General features: G+C 41.9%; 1 protein-coding gene across 1 annotated transcript in view; it reads left to right on the top strand.

Moving 5' to 3' along the window:
• Positions 1 to 27883, top strand: part of METAP1 (methionyl aminopeptidase 1) — a 38096-nt gene that overhangs the window by 7988 nt on the left and 2225 nt on the right. Inside the window, exons 2-10 of the mRNA XM_050944454.1 lie at positions 6182 to 6233; positions 9439 to 9551; positions 11050 to 11110; positions 12364 to 12455; positions 13195 to 13278; positions 19127 to 19265; positions 22549 to 22680; positions 24359 to 24502; positions 26744 to 26809. Of these exons, the coding sequence (XP_050800411.1) occupies positions 6182 to 6233; positions 9439 to 9551; positions 11050 to 11110; positions 12364 to 12455; positions 13195 to 13278; positions 19127 to 19265; positions 22549 to 22680; positions 24359 to 24502; positions 26744 to 26809 (883 nt within the window). The remainder of the gene's footprint in view (positions 1 to 6181; positions 6234 to 9438; positions 9552 to 11049; positions 11111 to 12363; positions 12456 to 13194; positions 13279 to 19126; positions 19266 to 22548; positions 22681 to 24358; positions 24503 to 26743; positions 26810 to 27883) is intronic.

Below are 27883 nucleotides of genomic sequence, written 5' to 3'. Positions count from 1 at the left end.
TTAACTCTGTCAATGCAGTGAGAGGCAAAAAGGCATCCTTTAAAAAGTGGAGGTTAAATCCTAGTGGGGAAAGTAGAAAGGAGGATAAACTCTGGCAAGTGAAATGTAAAAATTATAATTAGGACGGCCAAAAAAGAATTTGAAGAACAGTTAGCCAAAGACTCAAAAAGTAATAGCAAAAACAATTTTAAGTATATCAGAAGCAGGAAGCCTGCTAAACAACCAGTGAGGCCACTGGACTATCAAAATGCTGAAGGAGCACTCAAGGACGATAAGGCCATTGCGGAGAAACTAAATGAATTCTTTGCATTGAGCTTCACGGCTGAAGATATGAGGGAAATTCCCAAACCTGAGCCATTCTTTTTTGGTGACAAATCTGAGGAACTGTTGCAGATTGAGGTGTCATAGAGGAGGCTTTGGAATAAATTGATAAACTAAACTGTAATAAGTCACCAGGACCAGATGGTATTCATCCAAGAGTTCTGACTCAAAATGTGAAATTGCAGAACTACTAATTGTAGTTTGTAACCTATCATTTAAATCAGCTTCTGTACCAAATGATTGAAGGATAGCTAATGTGACGCCAATTTTTAAAAAGGGCTCCAGAGGTGATCCTGGCAATTACAGGCTGGTAAGCCTGACTTCAATACCAGGCAAACTGGTTGAAACTATAGTAAAGAACAGAATTGTCAGATACATAGATGAACATAATTTGTTGGGGAAGAGTCAACATGGTTTTAGTAAAGGGAAATCGTGCCTCACCAATCTACTAGAATTCTTGGAGGGCATCAACAAGCATGTGGACAAGGGGGATTTGGTGGATATAGTGTATTTAGATTTTCAGAAAGCCTTTGACAAGGCCCCTCACCAAAGGCTCTTAAGCAAAGTAAGATGTCATGGGATAAGAGGGAAGGTCCTCTCATGGATTGGAAACTGGTTAAAATATAGGAAACAAAATGTAGGAATAAATGGTTCATTTTCAGAATGTAGAGAGGTAAATAGTGGTGTCCCCCAGGGGTCTGTACTGGTCCTTGTCCTATTTAACATATTCATAAATGATCTGGAAAAAAGGGTAAACAGCGAGGTGGCAAAATTTGCATCTGATACAAATCTACACAAGATAGTCCCAAGCAGACTGTGAAGAGCTACAAAAGGATCTCACAAAACTGGGTGACTGGGCAACAAAATGGCAGATGAAATTAAATGTTGATAAATGTGATGCCAGTTTTTGGAAAACGTAATCCCAGCTATACATATAAAATGATGGGGTCTAAATTAGCTGTTACCACTCAAGAAAGAGATCTTGGAGTCATTGTGGATAATTCTCTGTAAACATCCACTCAGTGTGCATCAGCAGTCAAGAAGTGAACAGAATGTTGGGAATCATTAAGAAAGGGATAGATAATAGGACAGAATATATCATATTGCCTCTATATAAATCCCTGGTAAACCCACATCTTGAATACTTGGTGCAGATGTAGTCGCCCCATCTCAAAAAAGATATATTGGAATTAGAAAAGGTTCAGAAAAGGGCAACAAAAATGTTTAGAGGTATGGACCAGCTTCCATGTGAGGAGAGATTAATAAGACTGGGACTTTTCAGCATGGAAAAGAGATGACTAATGAGGGGATGTGATAGAGGTCTATAAAATCTGACTGGTGTGGAGAAAGTAAATAAGGAAGTTTGTTACTCCTCATGCCACAAGAACTAGGAGTCCCTAATGAAATTAATAGGCAGCAGGTTTAAAACAAACAAAAGGAAGTATTTCTTCACACAACATGTAGTTAACCTGTGGAACTCCTTGCCAGAGGCTGTTGTGAAGGCCAAGACTATAACAGGGTTCAGAAAAGAACTAGATAAGTTCATGGAGGTTAGGTCCATCAATAGCTGTTAGCCAGGATGGGAAAGGATGGTGTCCCTAATCTCTGTTTGCCAGAAGCTGGGAATGGGTGACAGGGAATGGATCACTTTATTACCTGTTCTTCTCATTCCAGCTGTGGCACCTGGCATTGGCTTCTATCAGAAGACTTGATACTGATGGACCTTTGGCCTGACCCAGTATGGCTGTTCTTATATTCTTATAATTAGTATATATGATTAGCTGACCTAAGCCCCAGTGTAGACAGCAGTAGGTGGGTGGAAAAATTCTTTCATCAGCCTAATTACTACTTTTTGGAGAGGTGGATTTACTACAGCGATGAAAGGAGTTCTTGCATCGCTGTAGTAAGAGTCTACATTACAGTGCTAAAATGGCACAGCTGCAGCATTTCTAGTGGAGCCTTAATCCCCTCCTATGACTTGCATTCTTTTTCTTGAATTCAAGTCTGACTGCAAGAAATGATTTTGTAAATATTTAAAAGATGATGTGGGTGTTTCTTATAAAGATTGTGAGAAGTAGTATGGTCCAGTATTTAGGCTGCAACTCTGCTCCGCCACATCCTACCTGTGTGACCCTGGGCGCAGCACTTAGTATCTCCATGCCTCAGTTCCTCATGCGTAAAGTTGAGATACTAGTGCTTCTCTACCTCACAGGTTTGTTGTGAGGATAAATCTACAAAAGATGGAGGTTCTCAGGTACTGTGGTAATGGGGACCATTCAAGTATAATAGCTAGAAGTATCCTGAATGACTGCCGCAGCAAGAGCTAACTTGACATTTGCTGTATGAAGAGCAGGTCAGTGAATATGTTGTAGAATTGTCTGTTTTACAGCTTTTCTTACATACTGTTTACTAATTATATGTAACATAACATTTAACCATCATTTGTAGTACACGTGTGCCAGAAAATGCTGTTGGCAGCAAAGCAATGCTCCAGTGCGTACCTGTATCAACATTTCAATCAGCAGATGTTAGCTGGCTCCCTAAGGTAGAAGCCAATTGGATCGACTGACAGAAACTGACTCTGAAAGGGAAATAATCCCACAGATTTTAATATTGATTGTATTTGGTTACTCTTTTGGATTCAAGTTAAGTTGAACACATTGCTCCTAATGAGCATCAGGTTGAGCTCATGTCTAGGTACGGAATGACTGTAATTGTTTGTAGTGTTTTGAAACCAAAATAAAAGTGTGAATTTGAAAGTGGCAACATCAAATTAAAATTACAGTTCTGTTTTTCGTGCTGCTGTTTCAAGTTACATCTGAGATTACAATAGCCAAGAGTTGAGGACAGTTTTCCCCTTAGTTTTTCAGTTTATTTTGTATGTAGTAATTTTCACTGTTTTCTCTACAAGTCAGTTTTCCCCTTTATGCGGTGCTCTCATACAGCAATGAAGAGAGAAATACATTTGAAAAAAAAGGTTCATATGACTGTAAACCACAAAAATTGTCAGGAGGAGTCATGGAAAATGGTTCTTCAAATGGCTTTTAACTTTTTAAAATTGATTAGATAACTTTTCCCATTGAAGTCAATCATCGTTTTCAAACTTAGCGACACTTTAAAAAAATTTGTGAGTCTGTGTGTTGTGTCTCATCTCCTCCTCCATGCCCCCCACACTTCACCACCCTGGGAAGAGAGAGGCTAATTGGGTCTCTCTTTTTTAGGGGGGGGAGGGGTCTTCATTTTAATGTTAAATCGCATCCTGTAGTTTTCAGACCTGTTGTAGCAGTCAGGGGTTGAGTATGTGCACACACCGGTTTTAATAAATTGCTGGCTGTGGCTAGTAGTTTAAAATTATGATGATTCATCAGTAGCACTAGGCTTTCCTTATAAAGGAAAAAAGAGCTTATTTTTTCTCAGAAATTTCAGGTGTTGGTGTAAATCAGTGGAATTACCCTCTTCCAAACAGTTAATGTGATTAAATACAACTAAAAAATGTTAATGTGAATAAGACTCATCTACAAGAACAGACAGTTTAGAGCTAAGAATAGAACACCATTTGCAATTAGGCTTTCAGATATATAGAGGAAGATTCTCAATACCTGCTGTTTAGAGATGTGCGATGCTTAGCACAATGAGGAAAGTCAGTGACTTTCACTGAGGGCTGGCCTGGAAGAGTTAGGCACCCTGGCCATACTCTTTAGGCAACTCATCAAAGTGTGACTGAATGAACATCTTGAAAGGCATTGTGTGATACTGTGTGTATGCATGCATGTATGTATATAGTATGCATGGTGTGTGCTATGTCTACACTTAAGGTGACGTGTAGAATATGTATGCTGCATGCCCTCTAGCATGAGTATGAATAGCAGTGTAGATAGCGAGACATTGCTCAGGTGAGTAAAAACATGCCAGAACCTTAGGGTATATACTTTACATGGGTCTCTATGCACCCAAGCAGTGCCTCCCATGCCTACCCTGCTACTTTCAGTAGTGTAGTGTCCCAATGCCTTCCTGCTGCTGGGGTCTTTCACTGCCACGCTGAAAGGCTCCACTGGCAGGGAAAGGCTCTGGTAGAGGGAGGCAGCAGGGAAAGGTTCCAGTAGCTCCTCATCGCTGGAGCCTTTCTCCACCGCAGGGAACTGCTGCCTCTCTTCCCCCCGCCAGAGCCTTTTACTACTTTGTGTAGATAACATACTGCAACGTGGAGTTCGTTTTTCTCTGTGGCATGTAGCTTACATGTAGGGTCCATGCTGTCGCAAGTGGAGACAAGGCCTGTGTATGTGTAGAAAATCACACACAACCCATTGCTGTCAAATCCACCTCTTTCCCTACTCTCAGAAATCCATCTGCTGTTCTAACAGGGATTAATTTAGATTTCAGCTTCCATGCTGTCTTCCTCCCAAGTACCAGCCCCATTTAGAAATGGCATATGTTGGCCTGCCAGCGAGGGAAGGGGGTTCCTTTTTAGCACCTTATTCATCCACCCTTCTATTTTAATCTCTTATTCCATCCCTGTTTTTTACCTTAACCTATTGCTTGCCCCCAAATCCTTTCCTTATCCTCTGCTTCTCTCCTTCAACTCTTATCCATTTTCTTTTTCCCAACCATTTGCTGTACCACCCCCTGCCCATTCAGTGCTAATTCGTTCCTTTGCTTTTTTCCTATTCCCATGAAGTCCTCTCTTCATTCTTCTTTCCATCTGCATTTTCTCTTTCTTCTCCCCATATGCATCGTCCCATTTACACACACTTTTGCCATGCTTTACATTCAGGCTTATTATCTCCATTCATTTTTCTCCATTTCCTATTTCTGTTCTCTGTCTAGTGCATGCATGCACACATATACCCATATATTTTTCATTTGTGTGCACATTATGCCAGTTGAACCCTGTTGCTGCCCCTACAGAGGTACCCAAACAGAGGCAGGCAGAATGCATGCTGCAAGAGGAATTATCTTGGGATGGGATCTGAGTTACTGCAGAGAATTCTTTTCTGAGTGCTGGCTGGTGAGTCTTGCCCACATGCTCAGGGTTTAGCTGATCGCCATATTTGGGGTCGGGAGGGAATTTTCCTCCAGGGCAGATTGGCAGAGGCCCTGGAGGTTTTTCGCCTTCCCCTGCAGCGTGGGGCATGGGTCACTTGCTGGTGGATTCTCTGCAGTTTGAGGTCTTCAAACCACAATTTGAAGACTTCAGTAACTCAGGCATAGGTTAGGGATTTGTTATAGAAGTGGATGGGTAGGGTTCTGTGGCCTGCTTTGTGCAGTGGGTCGGACTAGATGATCACATTGGTCCCTTCTGACTCTAGAATCTATGAGTCAGGCCCCAACAGCCCAGGGAGGGGACCATCGTGGTCCAGGCCTGGTTCTCAAACATTTTCATATTGCGAATCACTTCCTATGCTGGAGAACCTCTCCTTCACACCTTCCTTCCCAGTTGAAACTAGGAAATGTGGTAAGTACCTAGCATGCATTGGCAGGGAGGTGGACTGGATGATTGAATGAGCCTTTTCACCTCTGACTGCTGTGATTCTATGAACTGCCCGATACTACATCATCCTTGTTGCAACTGTAGTGCTTGGTTACACAGAAAAGTAATAGTGGGACAATATCAAGGAGATGAGAGGAAATCAAGTTGCTGTAGTGAAATGGTTGCAGCTGTTTGGCTCAGTTCCCTCCCGTTTGCATTATAAACCTGTTGAATACAGTATTTTCCTGTCTTGACTCTGGCAGTTAAAGCAGTGTTCTTAAGTGTTGCTAACATAGGTAATAGAATCCTTGTTAAATGTAGTTTGTCATTCGTTTTGTAGAGGTCACGTTCTGTTCCAAGCAACGTTGATTTTTATATTATTTTCACTTTCAGGAATGTTTTAAGGGAAGCTGGGTCACTCACAAGTTACTACACAAGAAAGCAAGTAAGTAATCTCCTTATCCAGTATTTATTCAGTTTTGAATTTGTATATGAAAGTCAACTATTCATGCTATTGCAAGTGTTTTTTTCAATCTAGTTTCAAAATGCAAAATAAGGGCTACATTCTGTCCTCAGTTATACAATGTACTCTGATTCTACGCTAATGTGCATGCATGAGTAAGCACGGTTGTGGGTTTTTCTGAGATACCTGGCAGCATGCACTGCACATTGGAGATTCAGCTTAGGCCCTAAACTGTTACTATAGATCTAGGTAAAACTAAAGGGTTTTGGCATATAAATCTCTTTATTTCTATTCATGCCACACACCCATGTCTGACCGAAGTACTGCTGAGAGCTAAACTGTCAACAGAGAAAGGAGAACAAGTTATGGCAGTGACATATTGCCAGACTTTTTGCATTTTGTGTTTTTAATGCCTGAGGCACAAGGAAAAAAAAAAGTTGGAATGGTTATACTAAAATTGAAACGTCCCAGACAGCCAATCAGAGTACAGCTATGCCGGACATTTAATGCTTATGTATGTAGAAAAGCTCTGTAACATCTTTTTACATTAGCACTACCAGTGGTGGATGCTGTTGTGAAACCAGGTTATACAGTTTTTAGTAGGTGGCACAGTAGTAGAAATGCATGTGCTCGGCCTACGCTACAGGTTCCTCTATCAGTAGCACTGGTGCAGGAAAAGGCTGGCAAAGTTTCCCTAGTGTAAACTCATTTATATGTTCCACAACTGTAGAGTTGTTTGTGTGTATGCATTTCCTTGAACTTGGATTGTGGGTGTCTAATTTACATGCCTGTGTGGTTATTTCTCAATAACAATACTTCATATATTCAAATCGCTCTACTTTGGCTGTTATAATCCATTTGCTCTGACTGGGTGCATTACTCATAAAAGTCCAACATTTAGAAGAATGTAGGGAAGAAAAATACCCAACATCAAAGAAATAGATAAAAGGGAGATCAGCATTAAAAATAAGTGAGAGGGATAGAAGCCAAACTCTTGACTTCCTTCCTCCCACCCCCCACGTGACCTACCTTAAGCTCGCTAAGAGTCTTGTTCCCAGACTAAAATGTCATATTTGTTTTTATTATTTGGAAGCAGCACAGAAAAACACTAATGAATTTTTCTAATTTAGACTCTTCCCCAGGCAACTCTTGCCACAGTAGCATTCAGTATTGGGTCACTTTGCACCATTGCAATGGCAGTACAGACCAGAAATGCAAGTATTTTAGATGCAGTGGTGCAATTAATCCACTCAGTGCAATCCCACAGTGCTCCTGCCCACTTGTCAGTGACAGGTTTGACGGCTCAGTGTAAAGCTACTCACTTTACAGTAGCATAAAGGCCTGAGAGCACCTGAGCAATTCTTCACTGGTCCTGACTCTTCCAGTTCCCCTTCCCCCGATGCCACTAACTACTGAATTCTAACGGATAATTCAAGATAATTCTAAATGATAATTCAAGATAATTCTAAATGATAATTCTTAAAGCTTTTCAGAAACCTGAAAACTGTTTTTTGTTTTTTTTTTTAAATTGTCCCATGCGGGATTTACCAAAAGAACAAAAAGCCTTATGTTTATCAGCCATCGTTCTGGTAGATGCTCAAACGCTAGACATGCAGACTCTGATGAACTTAAGTAATTGGTGTCAAGTATCAGGGGGTAGCCCGTGTTAGTCTGTATCCACAGAAACAACAAGCAGTCTGGTGACACTCATTGGGATTGCCATGGTAGACTGTTCTCATACTCCTGAGATCTCGAAATGAGAAAGCAGAAACAAGGAATCACGTCACTAGTTAAAGATGATACAGCAAGGCTACTCCCTTACCCCTGAGTAAATTCCTTCTCTCTCTCTGGTACTCTAGTACTCCTGTCATCTCCTCCAGCACTCTTAGCAGACTGATAAAGAACTGTGTTGCATTAGCTTGGGGTTACGCATGAAGGAGGAAACTTACTGCACTACACCTCTACCCCACTATAACACGGTCATGGGGAGCCAAAAATCCCTACCGCGTTATAGCTGAAACCCCACTATATCAGGGTAGGGACGGCAGGACTCCAGTGATTTAAAGAGGTCCGGGCTCCAGCCGCTGCGGGGAGCCCCAGGCCCTTTAAATGGCTGGTGGAGCCCCACTGCCACAGCCCAGGGGTAGGGGCGGCAGAGCTGTGGCGGTGATTTAAAGGGTCTAGGGCTCTCGCCGTGGGGAGCCCCAGGCCCTTTAAATTGCCAACGGAGCCCTGCTTCCGCAGCTCTGGGGTAGGGGTGGCAGGGCTCTGGCGGTGATTTAAAGAGCTCCAGGAAGCCTGGGCCCTTTAAATAACCAGAGAGCCCCACTGCTGCAGCCCCGAAGTAGCGGTGGCAGGGCTCTAGTGGGATTTAAAGGGCCCAGGGCTCCCCACAGAAGCCTGAGCCCCGGACCCTTTAAAGTGCTGCCTGATCATGGGGTGGTAGGACCTGGAAGGGAGCCAGGAGTCATATGTGCTGGAGAGCAGCATTTCCTCCCAGAGCTGGGTACGTGCCATGAGTCCCGGGAAGCCTCTGGCCAGAAGGTCCATCCATGGCCCCCCACAAGCCCAGCTGTAGGGATGGGAGCAGGTCACCCTCCCAGCCCCCCTGTAGTTGCCTGCCCACCCAAATATCCCATGCTGGCTATTCCACTGTGGTGGGGAAGTAGTGGAGTGGGGCGGGGTCTGGGGCCGAGTGATGGGTTTGAGGATCCATGAAAAATTTTAAGTAAAAATGGGGGTCCTCGGCTTGCTAAAGTTTGAGAACCGCTGCCTTAATCGAAGGGGCAGAGATGTATTTTATCCCAAGAGTTAATAAAAACAAACACAGAACAGGGTATTGGGGAGTCTGAATGAAAATCACTTCCCCTCAGTAATTAGATTTCGCTTGCTTGGTGTTTCCAGTATCATTGTCCTATAAATCCTTGCATTTTCCTTAGAGTAAAAACAGATAAGACCTACATATCTAATGGAAAAAAAAACAGGGAAAATAAACTTGAAAACAAACAAATACACTTTCAGACTCTCTTTGTGAATATTGTAAAGAAGCCTCCCCCCCCCCCCCAAAGGTGCAAATTGAGATGTTTGTTTTTCTTTTCAAGTCACCTTTCATACTCTCCCTATTTTTGGAATAGGTGGTTAATTTGTCCCAATATCCTGAAATTTAGTTTTATTTTTTATTTTGCAGAAGATGAAAAAGCTAAACGTGAAGTTTCATCTTGGACTGTGGAAGGTGACATTAACACAGATCCCTGGGCTGGTTATCGATATACTGGTAAACTCAGACCACATTATCCCCTAGTAAGTGGCTACGTTATCTATTACAAGTGGCAGAAGTAATATCTGATTTTTTTTCAGATGCTGTTAGCAATGAAGTCAGAGAAGGGAAAGTCCTTGGCAATTGATCATTCAGAGAAAGTGTGTGTGTGTGTATAAAACATATAAAATTTTAAGACTACGTAGTATGATCTTTCCATTCATAGATGTCTAGTATGGGACATTTTATGGGGAAAAACAGGAAGGAGTGAATCATAAGGAATGCATGAGTTAAAATAATATTAGAGGTTGGAAATTAGTCCCACTGCAGGAGAGGAAGGAGAATAATTAAAGATCGTCAAATAAACAAAACTTAAGTTTGTTGGAAATTTGTGAAACTATATTGGGGTAGATGTTCAAATTTATGCATCTAAATCCCATTGAAAGTTATGGATTTATGATATATCTGAGCTGTTTGCTCCAGTAGCAGTATTGTTGCCAACACCACACTGTTGTTCTCATGGCTACAAAGCATTAAAAAATTAAGTTCCTGATCTTGCAAAAATGTGTATATGTGTTTGACTTTATGCAATGAGTAGTCTCATCTAAGTCAAGGGAACTACTCCTAGTAGGTGAAGTTACGCTTGAGTGTAATGGCTGGTCTACATGAGAAAGATACACTGGCTTAATTTTAATCAGTCTAAAAACTGGTTTAGTGAAACAAAACGTTGTGTAGACACTCATATTTTGGTTTGAGTGGCTTATTTTGGTTTACCTTAAATTGGTAATGAATCAATTTACACTTAATCTATATAGGCCATTCTTAAACTGAAAAAGATGGTCTATGCAGGATTTTGTGCTGGTTTTACTAAATCATTTAAAAACACACCTTTAGTTAAACTGAAGAAAATTTGTGGGTAGACAAGGCCTAAGTCTGCAAGATTGGAGCCTAAACTATGCAAAGAAGAGAAGAAACAGATACTCTAAAATACATTACAGTTTTTATTGAGGCTTGGTGGCTTAGCAGCATTTTATTTGTGCATCTGTTTATCTAATTTACTTGTAGTGTAGCCTGCTTCACCAAAGTATCCTACTGATGTTTTTCTCAATGTACTGTGGATAGGGATGTTATTTAAACAAAACAGTAAAATCTCACTAATTCATACTAATAACTGGAGGATCAATCTGCAGTTAGTGAACTTTGCAAGTTGGAGTAAATGAACAAACACTATGAAACAGCAGGGATAGCACATCCCAAAATCGACATGTAACGTGTGATTTTTTTTATATGAAGGCTACTAAAGGTTCTGTAGTATAAAAGCAATGAGGATGCAGACTTTGGAAGAGTGCTCTACCACTAAATCTCTGCTGAAAAATGAGTGGAGAGAGAGATTTGTGTGTGTGTAAACCATACGGCATGGGGATTAGCAAGGAGTATGATTTGCCAGGTTTAATTGTATTAAATTTTATGTATGTGTCTTTGCTTTTTTTATGACTATAACTGCTTTTACAATCTAACTAGCTTTGATTGTGATTCATTTAGATGCCAACGAGGCCTGTGCCAAGTTATATTCAGAGACCAGATTATGCTGATCACCCACTAGGTAATTTGAAATGCATCACAATTAAAAATTTTTGCTTTTGTTGATTTAGGCTGCATGTACTCTTAAAACTTCTTATAACAAAGTAACTGGAGAGAGGAATTTGTCTTTAATAGTCCTTTCATGACAAAATCCTTTCAGCAGTAAGGTTGCATATGTTTCATAGATACTCCAGAACTTGTAGTGAGTTGTCATAAACGGATGCATTTTGAACTCTGTTCTCTCAAAATACAGCACTAGGTCTGTGCCTTATTGAATAACAAAGTACATGTAATAAGGGTTATTTCAAAAGTTGACTCACATGACTTATTCCATAAAATTACTCCCAATGACATTAGGGTCCCTGTTGCAAATGTACTGTAAAATGGTCTATAGATATTTTTGCATAACTTGTTTTTTTCACCAGTAATCATTGAAGAAGATGGACAAACTAAGACACCTGGCATTTTAGTGCCAGGCTCTTACTTATGGAGAGAGAGAGTCTTCAAAACGTATTTGGTTCTTCAATTATTTTGATCCTTTCTTTTTTACATTGGAAAATGTTAATAAGTTAATGTTAGACAATTAAAAAAAAATTATTCAGAAGCCATTTTTAAACCTTAGACAAACTTAAATTATTTGTGTTAAACTAAATATCAAAATAATATGAAGTATTGATTTTGATAGTCATTATTTTTAACTGAAATTGTAAAACTGTGATGTGGCACAAAGTCACAATGGGAATAAGTTGAACACTTTTCCATTGGATGGGTACAGCAATTTTTACAATGTTAGCTGCTATCAGAAGCCTTTGTAATGCTCTCTGCCTCTTGTAGAAAATTATTCATTCAACTAGCTAGTTCTTCATATAGCCGTAACTCCACCCTTTGCAATATTATTATATTTTACCAATAGACAGACAGGTCTGTTTCCTTAAAACATCTGATGTTGGAGTTGTGTGTTTGAGCAAGACTTTGAGTAATTGGCTGTGGGCATTATGGATGATTGTATGCTGGAAATGGATGAGAGTTTGTGTGGAGATGAGGACCTGGGGAGTTTGTGTGGGAAGGCAGTGAATTTGAGGTTAGTCAGATGTTAATATTGCCTTGACTGATGAGTTTATTGTCAATGTGTTTGTTGAAAAGAGGTACATTTGTATTACCTTAAGTACATTAAGAGAGAGTGTGTGTGTGTGTGTGTGTGTGTGTGTGTGTGTGTGTGTGTGTGTGTGTGTGTGTAAAAATTGACCCTAAATATAATCTTTTTTTTTTTTAAAGGCATGTCTGAATCAGAACAGGCACTTAAAGGAACTTCTCAAATAAAAATCCTTTCCTCTGAAGATATAGAAGGGATGCGATTAGTGTGTAGGGTGAGTTTGTTTTACAGAATATGTATGCTCTTCATAAATGTAGACAACTTGTGATTTTACTAGTTTATGACAATTCTCCATAAGGGTATGAACTTTGAAAGTGCAGTTGTACTATGAAAAGTTACTGACTAAAATTGACATGCTTCTGCCTCTGTTTCTCTCCGAGCAACTCCAGATTAAATTTGCTTATTTTGCAAGTGAAAAGATAACTTTTCTACCTGTCATGACTGCAGAATCAACCTGAGATCTGAAAGTCAAGCGGGCTGCTTTCTGGCTCTGATATATCCAGTAACAAAGATTCTACAATGAGAACTTAGCCAATAATTCTGTTGATAATGTATAAGTGAGAACAGAATTCTCCCCCCTGCCCTCCAATAGTTGTTGGTGGTGCTAACAGGACTAGGAGCCTCCAAAATAAGTAGATGTGTTGAATAAGAACTTTCCAATTGTAATTAGTTTATTGATAATAACTGCCAGGTTTAATTAAGTGGTTCATTTCACTTGGCAGGATTCTATGTCCAATTAATTATAAACAGTGAGTGGGATTTTCAAAGGTGTCTGAGTGATTTAGAAGTACAAGTCCCATTGATTTCCAAAAGTCCTAATTTTCCCTTTCATCCTAGCACCCTAGTTGTATCCACAGTAGATTGACTGCTCCTCCCTTGGGGGTTACTCAGTGTTCTAGTGACTTAGTCTGTGTATATTTTTGAATAAGTAGTTCCTGATCTCTCACTTACAGCTTGCTAGAGAAGTGTTGGATGTTGCTGCCATGATGGTGAAACCAGGCATAACTACCGAGGAAATAGATCATGCCGTTCATCTAGTAAGGCTACTTTAACATACTTTTGGATTTGTATGTGCTCTTTTATCCCTTCTATTTGGTAGGACTATGTGGTGTGTGTTACTGCCAAAATGTCCATCTGATTTTCTGTATTTCCAAACTACCTTCAATTTCCAGCTTAAAAAACCTCACTCCCTCTCAGTTTAAAGCTACTAGGTAATAGACATTACAACATTTACATAGCAAGAATGTTACATTTAAAACTCCGAACCCCACCCCAAATGTGGAGGCTCCAAAGGTCCCTTGCCAGGAATCACACTGGGGAGCTTAAGAGAACAGGGATGGAGCTGGCTGTTATGCAGAATCCATGAATATAGCTCATGTTGACCCACTAGCCTCCCCTGCTCTGGAACCAGCTGCCGGGTACAATTCAGGCAAATTAAGGACCAAATCCAGCAAAATACTTTAAGTCTAGTAAGTGCTTTGCTGGATGAGGGCTTAAGTTCTAATTTATTTTGATTTTATGGTTTTCATAAAGTCCACTTAAGAATTTGTTTATATTGGGGCCAGGGTTACTGTGGAGTGTACAAAGTGTGCAGCAGTTCCTGCAGATCTTGTAATGTCGGATACAAATCGCTGATGTGGAGAAGCGTTATGTTAGCTACTTTGCTATCTGCATTTAGGGCAGCTGGGCCAAGAGCAAGAGGGAACAACCTGATTTGAGCTGAGAGGAGTGGAGGATGCCGAGCGCTCCTGAAGATTAATGTTTAATATGGTTTAACAGGGATGAAACTAACTTACTCTTAAAATTTTCAATAGGAGCAGCTAGCATGTAAATTGTTAGAGGCAAAAAACATTAGTGGTGGGCTGGCCTTGCATAGAACCAACTGATAGCAGTGAGTATTGTTAATAGGGTTAATAACTGTTTCAGGAGCAATTTTATTTTTCCAGAGTTACATTGTGCTTGTCTACACTACAAAATTAAGTCGACTTTATCTAATTCGATTCCAAGCCTCTAAATCATAGAATATCAGGGTTGAAAGGGACCTCAAGAGGTCATCTACTCCAAGCCCCTGCTCAAAGCAGGACCAATCCCCAGACAGATTTTTGCTCCAGATCCCTAAGTGGCCCCCTCAAGGATTGAACACACAACCCTCGGTTTAGTAGGTCCATGCTCAAACCATTGAGCTATCCCTCCCCCTCTTTAATTAAGTCGGAGTGCGTTCTCACTAGCAGTGCATCATGAGTAGCTTTCCCAAAGTGCAACTTGTCACAGTGTGTTTTGGAAAGTTTGTGCAATTCCTCATGGGACCAAAACATTGTTGCAGGGGAGAATGGGAACATTGCATTGGCATCCCATGATGCAGTGCTCCCTCCCTCATATCAACGGCAAACACCACAGTGGTTTTTGCACGTTAAAACTGCTGCGTGGAGGCCATAACCCCATAAGCATGAAGCCTGCTCAGTTGTGCACTCTTGCTGTGAGCATCTCAAACACCTCGTGCCTTCTCCTGCAGTATTTCCAGAGCCAAAGTAGGGTCCACTGCGTGGAACATAGTGCTGTTCTGCAAACAGCCCTGGCTGCAAGCCATTGAAAAAAACAATTCACAGTTGCTGCTGGCAGTCGCAGAGCAGCTGCACTCTGAGCACCGTTTCTGGTCCCGTGAAACAAGCACTGACTGGTGGGACCGCATCGTTTTGCAGGTATGAGAGGATGAGCAGTGGCTGTAGAACTTTTGAATGTGGAAGGCCACATTCCAGGAACTTTGTGCAGTTTCCCCTCCCCTGTGGTTCAGCAACACAAAAATGAGAGCTGCTCTGACAGTGGAGAAGTGGGCGGTAATCACTATTTGGAAGGTTGCAATGCCAGACAGTTATCAGTTGAGGGAATCAATTTGGAGTAGGTAAATCATCTGTGGGAACTGCTGTGCTCCAAGTGTGCAGGGTCATTAAGCCACTTCTGCTACGAAGGGTAGTGAGTCTGGGAAATATGCAGGACATAGTGAATGGTTTTGCCTTGATGGGGTTCCGTAATTGCGGTGGGGCGATAGATATCCCCATCTTGGCACCCAGACCACCTTGCCAAAGAGTGCATAAATCAAAAGGGATACTTTTCAGTGGTGTTGCAAGTGCTGGTGGATCATGGTGCAATTCATCGCCATCAAAACAGAATGGTCGGGAAAGGTTCATGATGCGCTTATGTTTAGGAACTCAGGTCTGTTCAAAAAGCTGCAATCCGGGACTTTCTTTCCAGACCACAAAATGAACCTTGGCAATGTTGAAATGCCTGTAGTTATCCTAGGGGACCCCACCTACCCCTTGCTCCCATGGCTCATGATGCCATACACAAGCCGTCTGGACAGCAGTAAGGAACGGTTCAACTATAGGCTCAGGAAGTGCTGAATGGTGGTTGAATGTGCCTTTGGTCGTTTGAAGGGGCACTGGAGAAATCTGTTAACAAGGCTGGACCTTAGTGAGGAGAACATACTCGTGGTTATAGCTTCCTGCTGTATGCTCCATGATATCTGTGGGGGAAAAAAGGGGGAAACTTCTCCACAGGGGTGGGCAGTTGAGACAGATCACCTGGGAGCCATTTTTGAGCAGCCAGACTCCAGGGCAATAAGAAGAGCACAGCAGGGGGTGCTGCATATCCGCGAGGCTTTGAAAAGCCAATTCAGTAATGAGTCACAGTAATGTGAGCTGCTTGACTGCATTGTGCTTTCTCAAACCTTCACCTGTCTTGTATCACTTCCCTGTAAAGCCACCGCCCCTCGCCTAAGCCCACTGCTTCTACTCAATAAAGAACAATTATTTCGTGAATCTATTTACTTTATTTAACAAGCATAAGTAAAGAGGGAGAACGGGGGAAAAAAGGTAATCTTGGGGAAAAGGGGTTGTAAAGTTGGAACGGGAGAAACATTTTCAACTGTGTAACATAACACCACATTTCAGACCATCAAAGGTCTGTGAATGGGCGCCTTCTGTTCCTTGAACCCTCCCCCTGAGTTAAGTGAAGGGGATAATGGACTTTTCTCCCATGCCTCATGGAACGCTTTAGGGAGGGTGATTCTGCACCAGGCAATGCTGGCTGCCTGTCCACCAGGGTCTGCAGACGGACTCTACCCCCCTGCTTCTGTTCTTGCAGTTCAACCAGACGCCTCAACATGTCTGCTTGGTCCCTCATCATCTGAAGCATCTCATCCTGTGCTGCACGCTCTCTCATTGCAAGTTTTCCTGCTCTCCATGTCCAAGTCCAACTTCTCGGACAGTGAAATCCTCCACGCTTTCAGCTCTGTGTCAGCTGTCCCAGAGGCGTTCATTATCTCAGTGAACATGTCCTGTGTTTTCTCCTCCTCCTAATCAGCGAAAGTCTGCTTTCAGTTGTTGATGACACGCCGAAGGACATATTTCCAGCTGTCAGTCACGGGGAAAAAATAAAGGAGCCATTGTACATGAATAAAATGTTTTCATAGTAAGGCCATTTCCATAAAAACAACCAACCTTATTACACTAGGTGCAAGCCATAACATAATCAGACTCTGTAACCATTCACTGTGCCATTTTGCTGCTCCAGCCATGGTGAGTAGCACTTCTTCCCCACCTCCCCGAAGGTGACTGCACTTTTAATGAAGTTTATGGCAGGCTCATGGCGGGAGCAGAGACAGCTAGTTGAACAATCAGTCTTTCCCGTAGCACCATGGGAAGCTATTTAGAAACAGGGCGGGGAGGGAAGAGAGGGGAAATGTTTTCACTCCCAAATTGCAGAATCTCTCATGTGGGACCCCAGTCCTGTATCAGCCACTCTAAACTACTTGCTGACCCATGCCGAGCACAGTAAAGGCACATTAGTGGCAGTGTGGTTTGGTGATCCGGAATGTGTGTGTGTGTGGGGTTTCTACATGCCCTCCCCTTCCCCTTCGTCCTTGTAAGAGCACTTTTAATGAGAACTTCCCTAGGTGACCCTATGTGATATCAGTCTCCTGAGGGTAACAGAGGCTGAAAGGAAGGAGATGCTGCAAGTGTCTGGGTATAGACCCGGTCCTTACGCTGCTACGCTGTGTACCACAATGATGCCAGCAGAATTAATTCAGGAGTTGCGTGGGAAAGTGTCCTACCATGGTGGAAGAAATGAGACTGCCCTGCCCAGAAACCTTCTGCAAAGGATTGCAGAGTACCTCCATGAAAGTTTCCTAGAGAGATCCATGGAGGATTCCCAGGCTATCCCAGTCTACATAATCAGTCTTTTCCAGGGGCTAACCTCTGCATAGCTAGAGGGCCCTCTTGTAAGCAGAGAACCACAGCACATCACTTTTTCTTCACAGTAAACATGCAATTCCACTGAATGTGTGTGCCCGCTAAAGTTTAACTGGACTTTGATTGTAACTGTATACTCACCAGAGGTGCCTTCCCCAGCATCACGGTCAGCCGCCATGATGTTCTGTGACCCACAGGTCTCCAGGGTTAAAAATATTTCCTGGCTCTCTGGGAGAATGGATACACTGCTTACCTGTCTCCCATCCTCCTCTTCCTCATCCACCATATCATCCTCCTTGTTGTCTCTAGACTTTCACACCAGTGAGGTGTCCACTTTGCTTGTGGGGGTGCTGGTAGGGTCACCCCCAAGAATTGCATGCAGCTCGTTGTAGAACTGGCATGTGTGGGGTTCAGCACCAGAACGACTGTTCGCCTCCCTTGCCTTCTGGTATGCTTGGCTAAGTTCTTTTATTTTCACACGGCACTGCTGTGTGTCCCTCGTGTAGCCCTTCTCCCCCCATTTCCTAAGCAATCATTGCATAGATGTCAGCATTTCTTCTGCTGGATTGGAGCTCTTACTGCACAGACTCTTCTCCCCACACAGCGATGAGATCCACCACCTCCTGTGCAGACCAGGCTGGAGCGCATTTGGGGTGTGTAGGCTCCATGATCAGCTGTGCTCAAGCTGGCATGTGACCAATGCTGATCAAACTGGAAATGGGAAATCAAAAATTCCTGGGGCTTTAGCAGGGGAGGAGCTGTTTCCTGTGTACCTGGCTGCAGTGCAGCAGAGTTGAGAATGATCTCTAGAGGGCTCACAGATGAGCTTTGTGGGACACCACCTGGGGGCCAATTAAATTGAATTACACAACGCTGTGTCTGCACTACCTTGCAGTCGACCTATGAAAATCAAACTTAGTACTATGCCTCTCCCAAGGTGGATTACAGACTTAATTAAACTGATGAAAATTTGTGGGTAGACAAGGCCCAAGTCTTAGGTCGGCGTAAAGGACCCATTAGTGTAGACGCATACATTAACAGGTCAATTTACGGTGGCTTCCTTTGACCTAACTTGTTAGTGAAGACTGTGTCTGTATAGAACATTTTAACTGTTACAGAAAGACAAAAGAAGTTAGGTAATTTAAAAAAAAGTTTAAGGCATGCTGCCAACTTAAATTTTGTTCAGCCTTTACTTTTTGTAAAAATAAAATGTTATAAAGCTGTAGACTAGCCAAAATATTTCCATTGTTTAAAAAAGCACCCACTCCAAAATAGTTAGCTTTTAAACTAATAAATATGCCTACAAGATATTTAACAACCCAGACATTGCAGCATTGATAACTGGAAGTGAAAATGGCTATAAACAAAAGAAAATAAATGAAGCTTGTTTCATACTGTCAATATTGAGAGGAAATGCAAAAAATAAAAAAACAAACTAAACTAAACTGAGAGTGAGCATGTCAGGAGTCTAAACAAATTGAGGGAAAAAAAGTATTTGAGGAAATATTTTCAAGCATCGCTGCTAATACAGAGAGAATTTAAAATATCAGCCATACTGCAAATCTGTTCTACTCCTTTACGAATGTCTTTGCTAATCTAAAGTGTAATATGTGCATGTTTTCTAAATCTGTTTTAGGCCTGCATTGCAAGGAACTGCTATCCTTCCCCGCTGAATTATTATAATTTCCCTAAGTCATGCTGTACGTCAGTGAATGAAGTGATCTGCCATGGAATTCCTGACAGGCGGCCATTGCAAGAGGGTGATATTGTTAATGGTAGGTGATGTAAAAGTCAAACTTTTCAACAGCTCTGCTTGCATGTAGTCTTTAGAGCTGAAACACTCAGTGGGGCAAAGTTTTTATTTAGGATCGCACATCGTGGTTGGAAGATATTTCTTCAAGCATGTTTTTTTTCTTTACTCATTAGTTAGCTTTTTTGTTACGTTTAGCATCTACATATACAAATTCATGGATTGAGTAAAATTTAAACTAATTAGAGTTGGACAAAAGCCAAGTTTAACAGCTTTTTAATTATCATATATATTATTTATTATTATTTATTGTGATAGTGCCCAGGAGTCCCAGTCATGGATCAGAAACCTATTGTGCCAGGCACTGTACAAACACAAAACAAAATGTTGGTACATTGACTGTTTTAATGGTAGAAATTAGTATCCTTGATTAGTTTGGGATAAATTGTTAGTAGGATGGTTTTTGATCGTAGTTATTATCATGTTATGTCTATTGTATAGCATCCTAGTGTCTCAGGGTATTTTATAGAGACACAAAATGGCAAGTCCTTTCCCAGAGGAGCTTGCAGTCTAAGTGCAATATTTTTGATTGTGGTCTTCTGGGCCCGTGAATCTTTTGGCTGGATGGAGTACTTAAGAAGTAATTTTTTAATGTTTACTTTTTGCATTTTTTTCTTAGCTTTGACAATGAAAATAAATGAAGCCAGTTTCACTTTTGTTCATAGACCTTTTCACCTCCGGTTCTCACGTGGGACTACTTGTGTGTATATGGTTAAGTGCATGCCCGGATGTTTCCTGTATGGTGGCCTGGGTTTCTATTTAATTTTGTTTGTAAAGCAATTTGGGATCATTTTGGGTTGAAGAGCATAACATAAATGTACAATGATATTTGGTGGATACTGTCGTGGTGACAGGGCTAGCTGTATCTCTGTCTCCTTTCTCTGGTTTCTGAGTACAGCCCCATAGTATCGGGCCTCGTGCCTGCCCCTTTCTTGGGGTGGAATTCTTCCACTCAGGCCCCAGGCTTCAGCCTTGTGTGGAACAACTGTGTTTCGCCGGACTGGGTTTGGCACCTGCAAGTTTCCCTTTGGGAGCTGTGATCAGTAGTAAATACAGTGACCCAAAAGAGCTTTCTTAAATCAAAGTATTGTTCAGTCTTAGTAGTAGGAATAAAACATAAAATAAAAGAAAAGGGGTTTTAAAATACTAAAAGGACTACATGCATGTCTGTCTTTCCTAAAGCTTACCATCCCTGTGGAAGTTTGGGAAGGCCTGACTTCTCCAGACCTCCAAGGGCATTTGTGTGTCAGTCTGTTGCCAGGGAACAGCTACTTGACAACTGTCTTCCCTCTATGGACAGAGAGTGACTTTTTTTTTTTAACCGTTTAAAGTCCTTTTGATCCGTTGGCTCTCAGCACGGGGAAGACCAGTCTATAACTTGGCTGGCACCTGGAAGTAACATCTTTGCAGCTAAAAGCTCAGGCGTTGGTTTAATGACTCCCAAAAAGCTTACTGAGAGGTTGATTACGTGGATCCATTGTGATACTGTCCAGCTAGTTTCCCACAACTCTGCTATTAAACTAAACCAACATATGCACCTAGTAAACATTCCAGTCATTAATATAGTTGTCATATAGCCACAGTCAGATCCCATACAGTATTGATACATTATTGCAGTTCGTCCCCATGTTCTTCACAGATACCTGCCGTAATCACTGTTGCAAAATAATTCTCATACATAACTCTTTTCACATGCTCGTAACTTTCTGAAACATTCCCCATTTGGGGCTGAAAACTTCCACGGTCTGTCTCTGTCAAAATTTAAATTTTAGTAAACTTTTTTTTTAGTATATACTTTTCCCATTCAAATAAACTTTCCATTCACACTGTCTTGGACAGGACTACAGCAAAAATAACTGAACTTTGTGATTTGGCATGGATTTAGGATATGTCTTGATTGCAAGTAAAGGTGTGATTGTAGCACAGGTAGGGAGACCTATGCTAGCTTTAATATAAGTAGCACCTTTAACAATAGTAGTAAAGATGTGGCAGCACAGGCTTGAAGTTAGGGTAGCCGCCTGGGTATTATCAGGTTGCTAGCCTGTGTTAAAGCCTGTGCTGCCACATCTTCACTACTGTTGTTATTCATGCTTGCTAGTTTCAAGCTAGTCATGGGTATTTTTACTTATGCTTTGCAGTGAAGACAAGCTTTTAGTGCTCATTAAGGACTATGGGGTTTGATTTAACAAAGAGGTGACAGTTTAAAAATTATGTACTGAGCTTGCACAGTAGAAATTACTTACAATGGGCTAAAAGGTAGGGATATTGCACTGCTACTTAAATTTTGGAGTCTGGCAGAGATGCAAGAGATTCTAAGGCAGAGGTGGGCAAACTGCAGCCCGCTGGCCACATCTGGCCTGTGGGACCATCCTGCCTGGCCCTTGAGCTCCCGGCTGGGGAGGCTAGCCCCCGGCCCCTCCCCAGCTGTCCCTCCTACCCCGCAGCCACAGCTCGCCATGCTGCCAGCGCTCTGGGTGGTGGGGCTACAAGCTCCTGCTGGGCTCCACGGCAGCGGGGCCGTGGCTCCGGCTGGGCGGCGCAGCTGCCAGATGTGCTGCTCTGAGCAGCATGTAAGGGGGCTGGGAGTGGGGGAATTGGATAAGGGGCCAGGGTCCCTGGGGGCAGTCAGGGAACAGGGAGCAGGGGGTGGTTGGATGGGACGGAGGTTCTGGGGGCGCGGTTAGGGTCAGGAGGTCCCAGGAGGGGGCGGTTAGGGGACAAGGAACGGGTGGGGTTAGATGGGTCGGGTGTTCTGAGAGGGGCAGTCAGGGCAGGAAGTGGGAGGGGGGCAGATAGGGCGCGGGGGCCAGGTTGGTTGGGGAGTCACAGCCTTCCCTACCTGGCCCACCATACCGTTTTGGAACTCCAACGTGGCCCTCAGGTGTGTATGTTGAACACGCTCCTCCTCCATTTAAATTAAACAAAAAAAATGTGTTTCAGCAACATTTAAGGTTGTTAAATCAAGCAGTCAGAAATAAGCTTGCTATGACAGTATTGCACTTATGTTTTCCTTCTGCCTTTGTTAATATGAACAATTTAACTACATAACACTTTTATTAATTCATACCATAAAATCTATAATATGGACAGTGTGGCCAAGTCAGTGTTACTGGAGTTTTGGAATGTTCTTATTTCTGAGCACTTGGACATGTAACTCTAGCATTGCAACAGTATCTTGTATTTAATTACTATTGTGCAAAACAAGGGCCAGGAAGTGAGAAGTTTTCTCTCTCTGATTTTCTTTGCAGTGGATATCACTATATATCGCAATGGTTATCATGGGGATCTGAATGAGACGTTTTATGTTGGGGAAGTTGATGAGGGTGCAAGGAAACTAGTTCAGACAACTTATGAGTGCCTAATGCAGGCAATCGATGCAGGTAAGTACCATTGCTGAAGCCTAAGGTGTAATGCTATATTAATTTTCAATATTAGAACTCTTGTGTGAACTAATACTTAGGAATTACTACTATTACAGAACTGTACTCACTGCATGTTGCTAGTAGAATGTGCTTATCTGTACAAAGCAGAGTCACTCTTAAAATACTGTATTTTAGTTTCTTTTGATGGTTGTTGCAACATTTATTTGCAATGAGTATTGACAAGGAAAAGCAGTAATAATCTCTATTTGATTAACTGATCCATGTATATGACACTGTTTTTTGTTGCATGCAAACATGTATTTGATTCTCTGCAAGATAAATAAGCGTACTAGACCTGAGTTGCTCACAGTCTAGAAAAAAGATAGAGCGCACCGGATGCTTTGGGAAACCCAGGAGGGGGTAACTTTTATAACTCCCCTCCCCCAACAATACATTTTCTTTATCAACTCATTTAACAAAAAGCACCATATGAAAAGTGAAGAAAATTAGTTTTATAACTTGATAGTGCTATGAATTTACGAATTGGGAGCCTGCACCCGTAAGCTGTCTCAGTGATGGGCCTCCAGATGGGTTTAGCAGGGCGCACACACACACACACACACACACGATAGAGTTCTAGTTAAATTTGTTCTCTGAGAAATATATATTGAATCTCTCTCTTTTAAAAATGCTCAAAATAATTATTCCAAACCATTTTGTTTGCTTAACTTTCTGCCTCATGTGGACTGCTAGAGACAGAGTCAAATTTAAATTTATACTCCTGAATGAATGTTTTTATCTGTTACTGTTACAACTAACATCTAAAATGAGATTAGAGAGACACATTTCTTCTGTTTTTTCATTGTTTGTTTTGTGTACCTGACAGCACTATGTGTACAATTGGATTCTCTTGTTGTTTGTGTGGGTCTTTTACCTAGCAACAATACAGAGAGGTTTTTTTTTTTTAAATAGGAAAATGTGATTGCTAAGCCCACAAAAATTGTCTGGGGAACTCAGGGGCAGGTGTAGTGTCTCAGACAAGTTTGAACTCTTACTTTTGAAATCTAGGTGATTTCAACTATGTTCCTTTAAGACAGGAGCTTGTGTTTATGAAAAATTCATTTTTTGATGGAGGAGGTATTTCCCTCTTTATCTCTCATTTGTCTTCCTCTGTGTGAGACTGAGACAACAGAAGACAAGGCCCCCTTTGGTCTTCTCTTCCAACTCAGACTCAGCTTATTTGCACACTGAGCTTCTGTTGAATTATATTTAATGCTGTATGGTGCAAGAGGCTGTGCACAATGGCAGATGGACATACCGGCTATTGCTATTATATAGCTACTGGTAGCTGAAAGCCTGTGTTGTCACACTGGTATAATTCATAAAGCCATGTGTAAAAAAGTCAAAAATGGCTGAGAACTTAAAAATTGGACGGTAACAGACCATGAATCCCAGTGATGATTGTACCTGGTCATATTCTAAAAAAGGAGCCCTATGCCACGCTTGTAGCTGTTTCCATCACTTCACACTGACTCACCAGACATTCTAGGCTACAGAGTGATGCCTAGACAGAGTGGCAATCCTGGAATCTTATTCTATAGAGAAATGCAGGTGGCAACCTTTGCCTGTACGAAGTAGATGGTAAAATGTGTTGAAGGAGGGCTCTTTTTAAAATGGTGCATGTCTTATCTTGCAGTAAAACCTGGTGTTCGATATCGAGAGCTGGGAAATATTATTCAGAAACACGCCCAAGCAAACGGATTTTCAGTTGTTCGGAGCTACTGTGGGCATGGGATCCATAAGCTTTTCCATACTGCTCCCAATGTGCCACATTATGCCAGTGAGTATTGTTCAGTTATCTGCTAGTGATGAATAAACATGTTTAACTTTCGTTCCTCTCATACTAAGGTTGTGCACATGGCTTGACAGGCTGTCACTTTGGATCTTTGTATTTACAGAGTGATTTCTTGAATGTTGGATTTAAAGTATGTTATGAACAAGCTGAGCCAATGTGCATCTGCTTTGGGGGGCGGGGGGGAATGGTGGACCCTAGCTGTGGTGGATGAGTGACAGCTTACCACATGACCATTCACAATTTTGTTGATTCAGTTACTCAGTTTTCTTAGTGCTGGCTATTTGGAATGGATGGGGTTGAGCTGAAACTTGGAATTTCATTCCCAGTGGTGCAATTGCTGTAACCAGTACCCCACTTACTGCTTGGTGACCTAGAGCCATGATCATCAAGTTTGGGCTGCTGTGGTAGCTGTATCTGTTTTGGTTCCCTTTATCTCCACTTGAATTACTGTGTGATGTGGTGTGCTCTGGGATTTGGAACAGCAGATTTCACTGCATGCCAGTGTGTACCAAAATTCAGTGATGGGGAGGGATGTCTGAGGCTGGCACAGCTGGACTCCGTTTGGAAGATGACAGTGCACCAGCCAGCGGTTTGCAGTCACAGCAGGGGTAAAATGAGGAGTGAAAGTAGGGAAGAGAGAGAACTTGAAAGACCAGTGGGGAATTGAGGGAGGGAAGCAAAGGTCACTTAAACCAACCAGTTCTCCAGTGACAAGCAGCTCCAATCCACTCTAGCTGCTGAGCTCCCCGGACATGATGCCTTCTCTCCCATAGCTGCCAAAATCCTTCAGCTTCCTACTCTTGACAAGCTCTGTATCACACACAGATGGTTGTGTTGTTGTCACGGATGATAACGTAGAAGTCACTGCCTCTAGCTCAGGCCCTTCTTAACATGTCAGCTTTAATGGGAATGAAAAAAGAGATCATCTAATGGTATGGTGGAAAAGTAGTACTTCCCTTTTGTTTTAGTTTTCTCCTATAAAACTCTATGAATACCCAGTCTCTGTGGAAAAGGAGGCATCTTATACCAACCAAAAAAACAAATTATTTCTGGATATTAGCGACAATGGACAATTTTTTTGATGGAGACAATAAGCAAGGTTCATTTTGAGGAGAGAAAGACATTATTTTCTTTAGGTTTTGGTGAGTGACAGAAGCAAAAAGGAAAGATTCAAAGCAGAACTGTTAATGAGAAAAGAGTGGAGTGGCCATTCTTTCTGGCTAAACTCAAATAGATTTATTTTTTTAAAGGGGGGGGAGGAACCCACCAAAACCACTCAATTTAGTCCTCAAACTCTGCTGAACAAGATTAGAGGAAAAATCTACAACAAGATGATGAAACTGGTACAGAGACAAAAGGGTGAAGGCTTAGCGTAATTGCTTGTAGCATGCAACAGCAGCACATGATCAGGATAAAGGGAAGCCTCTTTTAGTGTAAGAAAGATATACTGTACTATATTCAGTAAATCAGTCTGAAGAAATAATGGTTGAAATTTTTCAAAGCCATGTAGGTGACTTAGACATAACACTTCCATTAAAATTGATACTTCTCTATTCAAACTTTATTAATATACGTAAATCCCTATACTGCTTTGAAAATCTCTGCTAACATCTTAGCTAAATAGAATGTAATTCAAAAATAATATGTAACAGAATGACTCTTTACTTGCCAAAGTAAACACAAAAGAACTGTTTGTTGCCATGTCTCCTCTGGACAGCAAGATTATCTGAATCTCATCCCCTCTTGACTTTTGTATATCACATTGCTCGGGGGAGTATCAACGATGATGGAAACAAATTGACATTTTAAAATTTTCTTTGAATTTTTATTTTAAACAATTATACTATATGTTTTTTATTCAGACTTCCACTTGTGCTTTTTCACCATTAAAAAAAATTTCTGTAGGAGTGTCTACATTACGTTTGCTCATCGCTTTCATGGACGAAAGCTGAAGTTTAGAAAAGACAGGAATGAATTGCAAGCACTTTGCCTGAAATAGAAGTATGACAAAAATTTATACTAGATTTAGAAGGAAAGGAGGGGAGGAAGATAGAAGTATAAACTGGAAGAAAATGGGTTGCTCTGCAGTGCTGTTCTGACTTTTCCCCTCACCTGTGCTAGTTCAGGCATACACTGCATTAAAGGGATTCAACCTTCTATACACCCTCTGTCCTTCACTCTTGAAAGATGTGTTCAACCATAATTTGGATTCTGATTTCATTTCAGAAAATAAGGCTGTTGGTGTGATGAAGTCTGGTCATGTGTTTACAATTGAACCAATGATCTGTGAAGGTAAGCGGCCAGGAGTTCGAAAGGAGGCTAAGTAAATAGAGCGAGAATGTGGGTTTTGCTAAGGTTTCATTTGTTGTTATGGAACTTCCTCTAAACTAGGGGTGTCAAACATATGGCCCATGAGCCATAACCAGCTCTGAGGACCCTTTCTTTCATCCTGCAGCTACCTTTGTAATTTACAAAGGGTTCCTACCTGCAGCTGCCTGGCTGTGGCACTTCTGAGGCACTGGGAGGGAGCTAGCATAGAGCTGCTGAGGGAGCCTGTTCTGGACTGGACACAGGACACTACTCCCTTCCCCTCCAATATCCTAGCATTGAAGCTTCATGCAGCCAGTGGGGATGCCATAACCCCCTACATGCCAGGGTTCTGAAGAGGCACCTTTCCAGCCCTGACCCTCCTCCCCTATTCTCCCCACCAAGCCTTGTTTCTCTACAAAATCCTGCAGGAGCTGGGCTCCTTCTCCCTTTTTTCCTTCCTCATTCCTTCCTGGCCCCTGCTGACATACCTTCATTCCCTGTGTTCCACTGTTGCCGAGTCCTGCAGGAGCAGGTTCTGGGAATTAGGTGTATTTCCATTCCCCCTGCTCCAGGGAACAGGATGGGGGTAGTCCTGGATGGGAGGAGGAGAGATCCCTCATTGGGAGGAAGATTGAGGGAAATGAGAGACTCTCCCAAAGGTAGGGCAGGTGTGTGTGTTTTCACTGGTGAGGAAAAGTGAGGCTGAGTAGGGAGAATTCATAAGAAGGTGGAGGGTGTGACCTGTATTTGGGGGAGGGGGGAAAAGCAGAGGTGAATTAATGGACAGAGGGAAGGTTTCCTAATGCATTTTTTTTTAAAATACATTTAATTGTCTTTAAATGTGATATTGAACTTGGCTAGCTAGAGAGAGACACTGTGATCTGACTTGGACTCCAAAATGTTGCCTCTTGCCAGTCAACTTTATACCCTCAGCTTAGGGACTCTCACTGCCATGGTAAGTCTGCTGCCATCACAGGATGAGGTTGACAACCTTAATAAGCTCTAAAAGAGTGTAATGACTGAAGTGAAGAAAATTGACTTTGAAGACCCATCTGC

The sequence above is a fragment of the Gopherus flavomarginatus genome, chromosome 3, assembly GCF_025201925.1.
Source record: "Gopherus flavomarginatus isolate rGopFla2 chromosome 3, rGopFla2.mat.asm, whole genome shotgun sequence".
Lineage (NCBI taxonomy): Eukaryota > Metazoa > Chordata > Testudines > Testudinidae > Gopherus > Gopherus flavomarginatus.
Note: the sequence above shows the minus strand (reverse complement) of the source record. Positions and strands in the feature narration are given on the sequence as shown.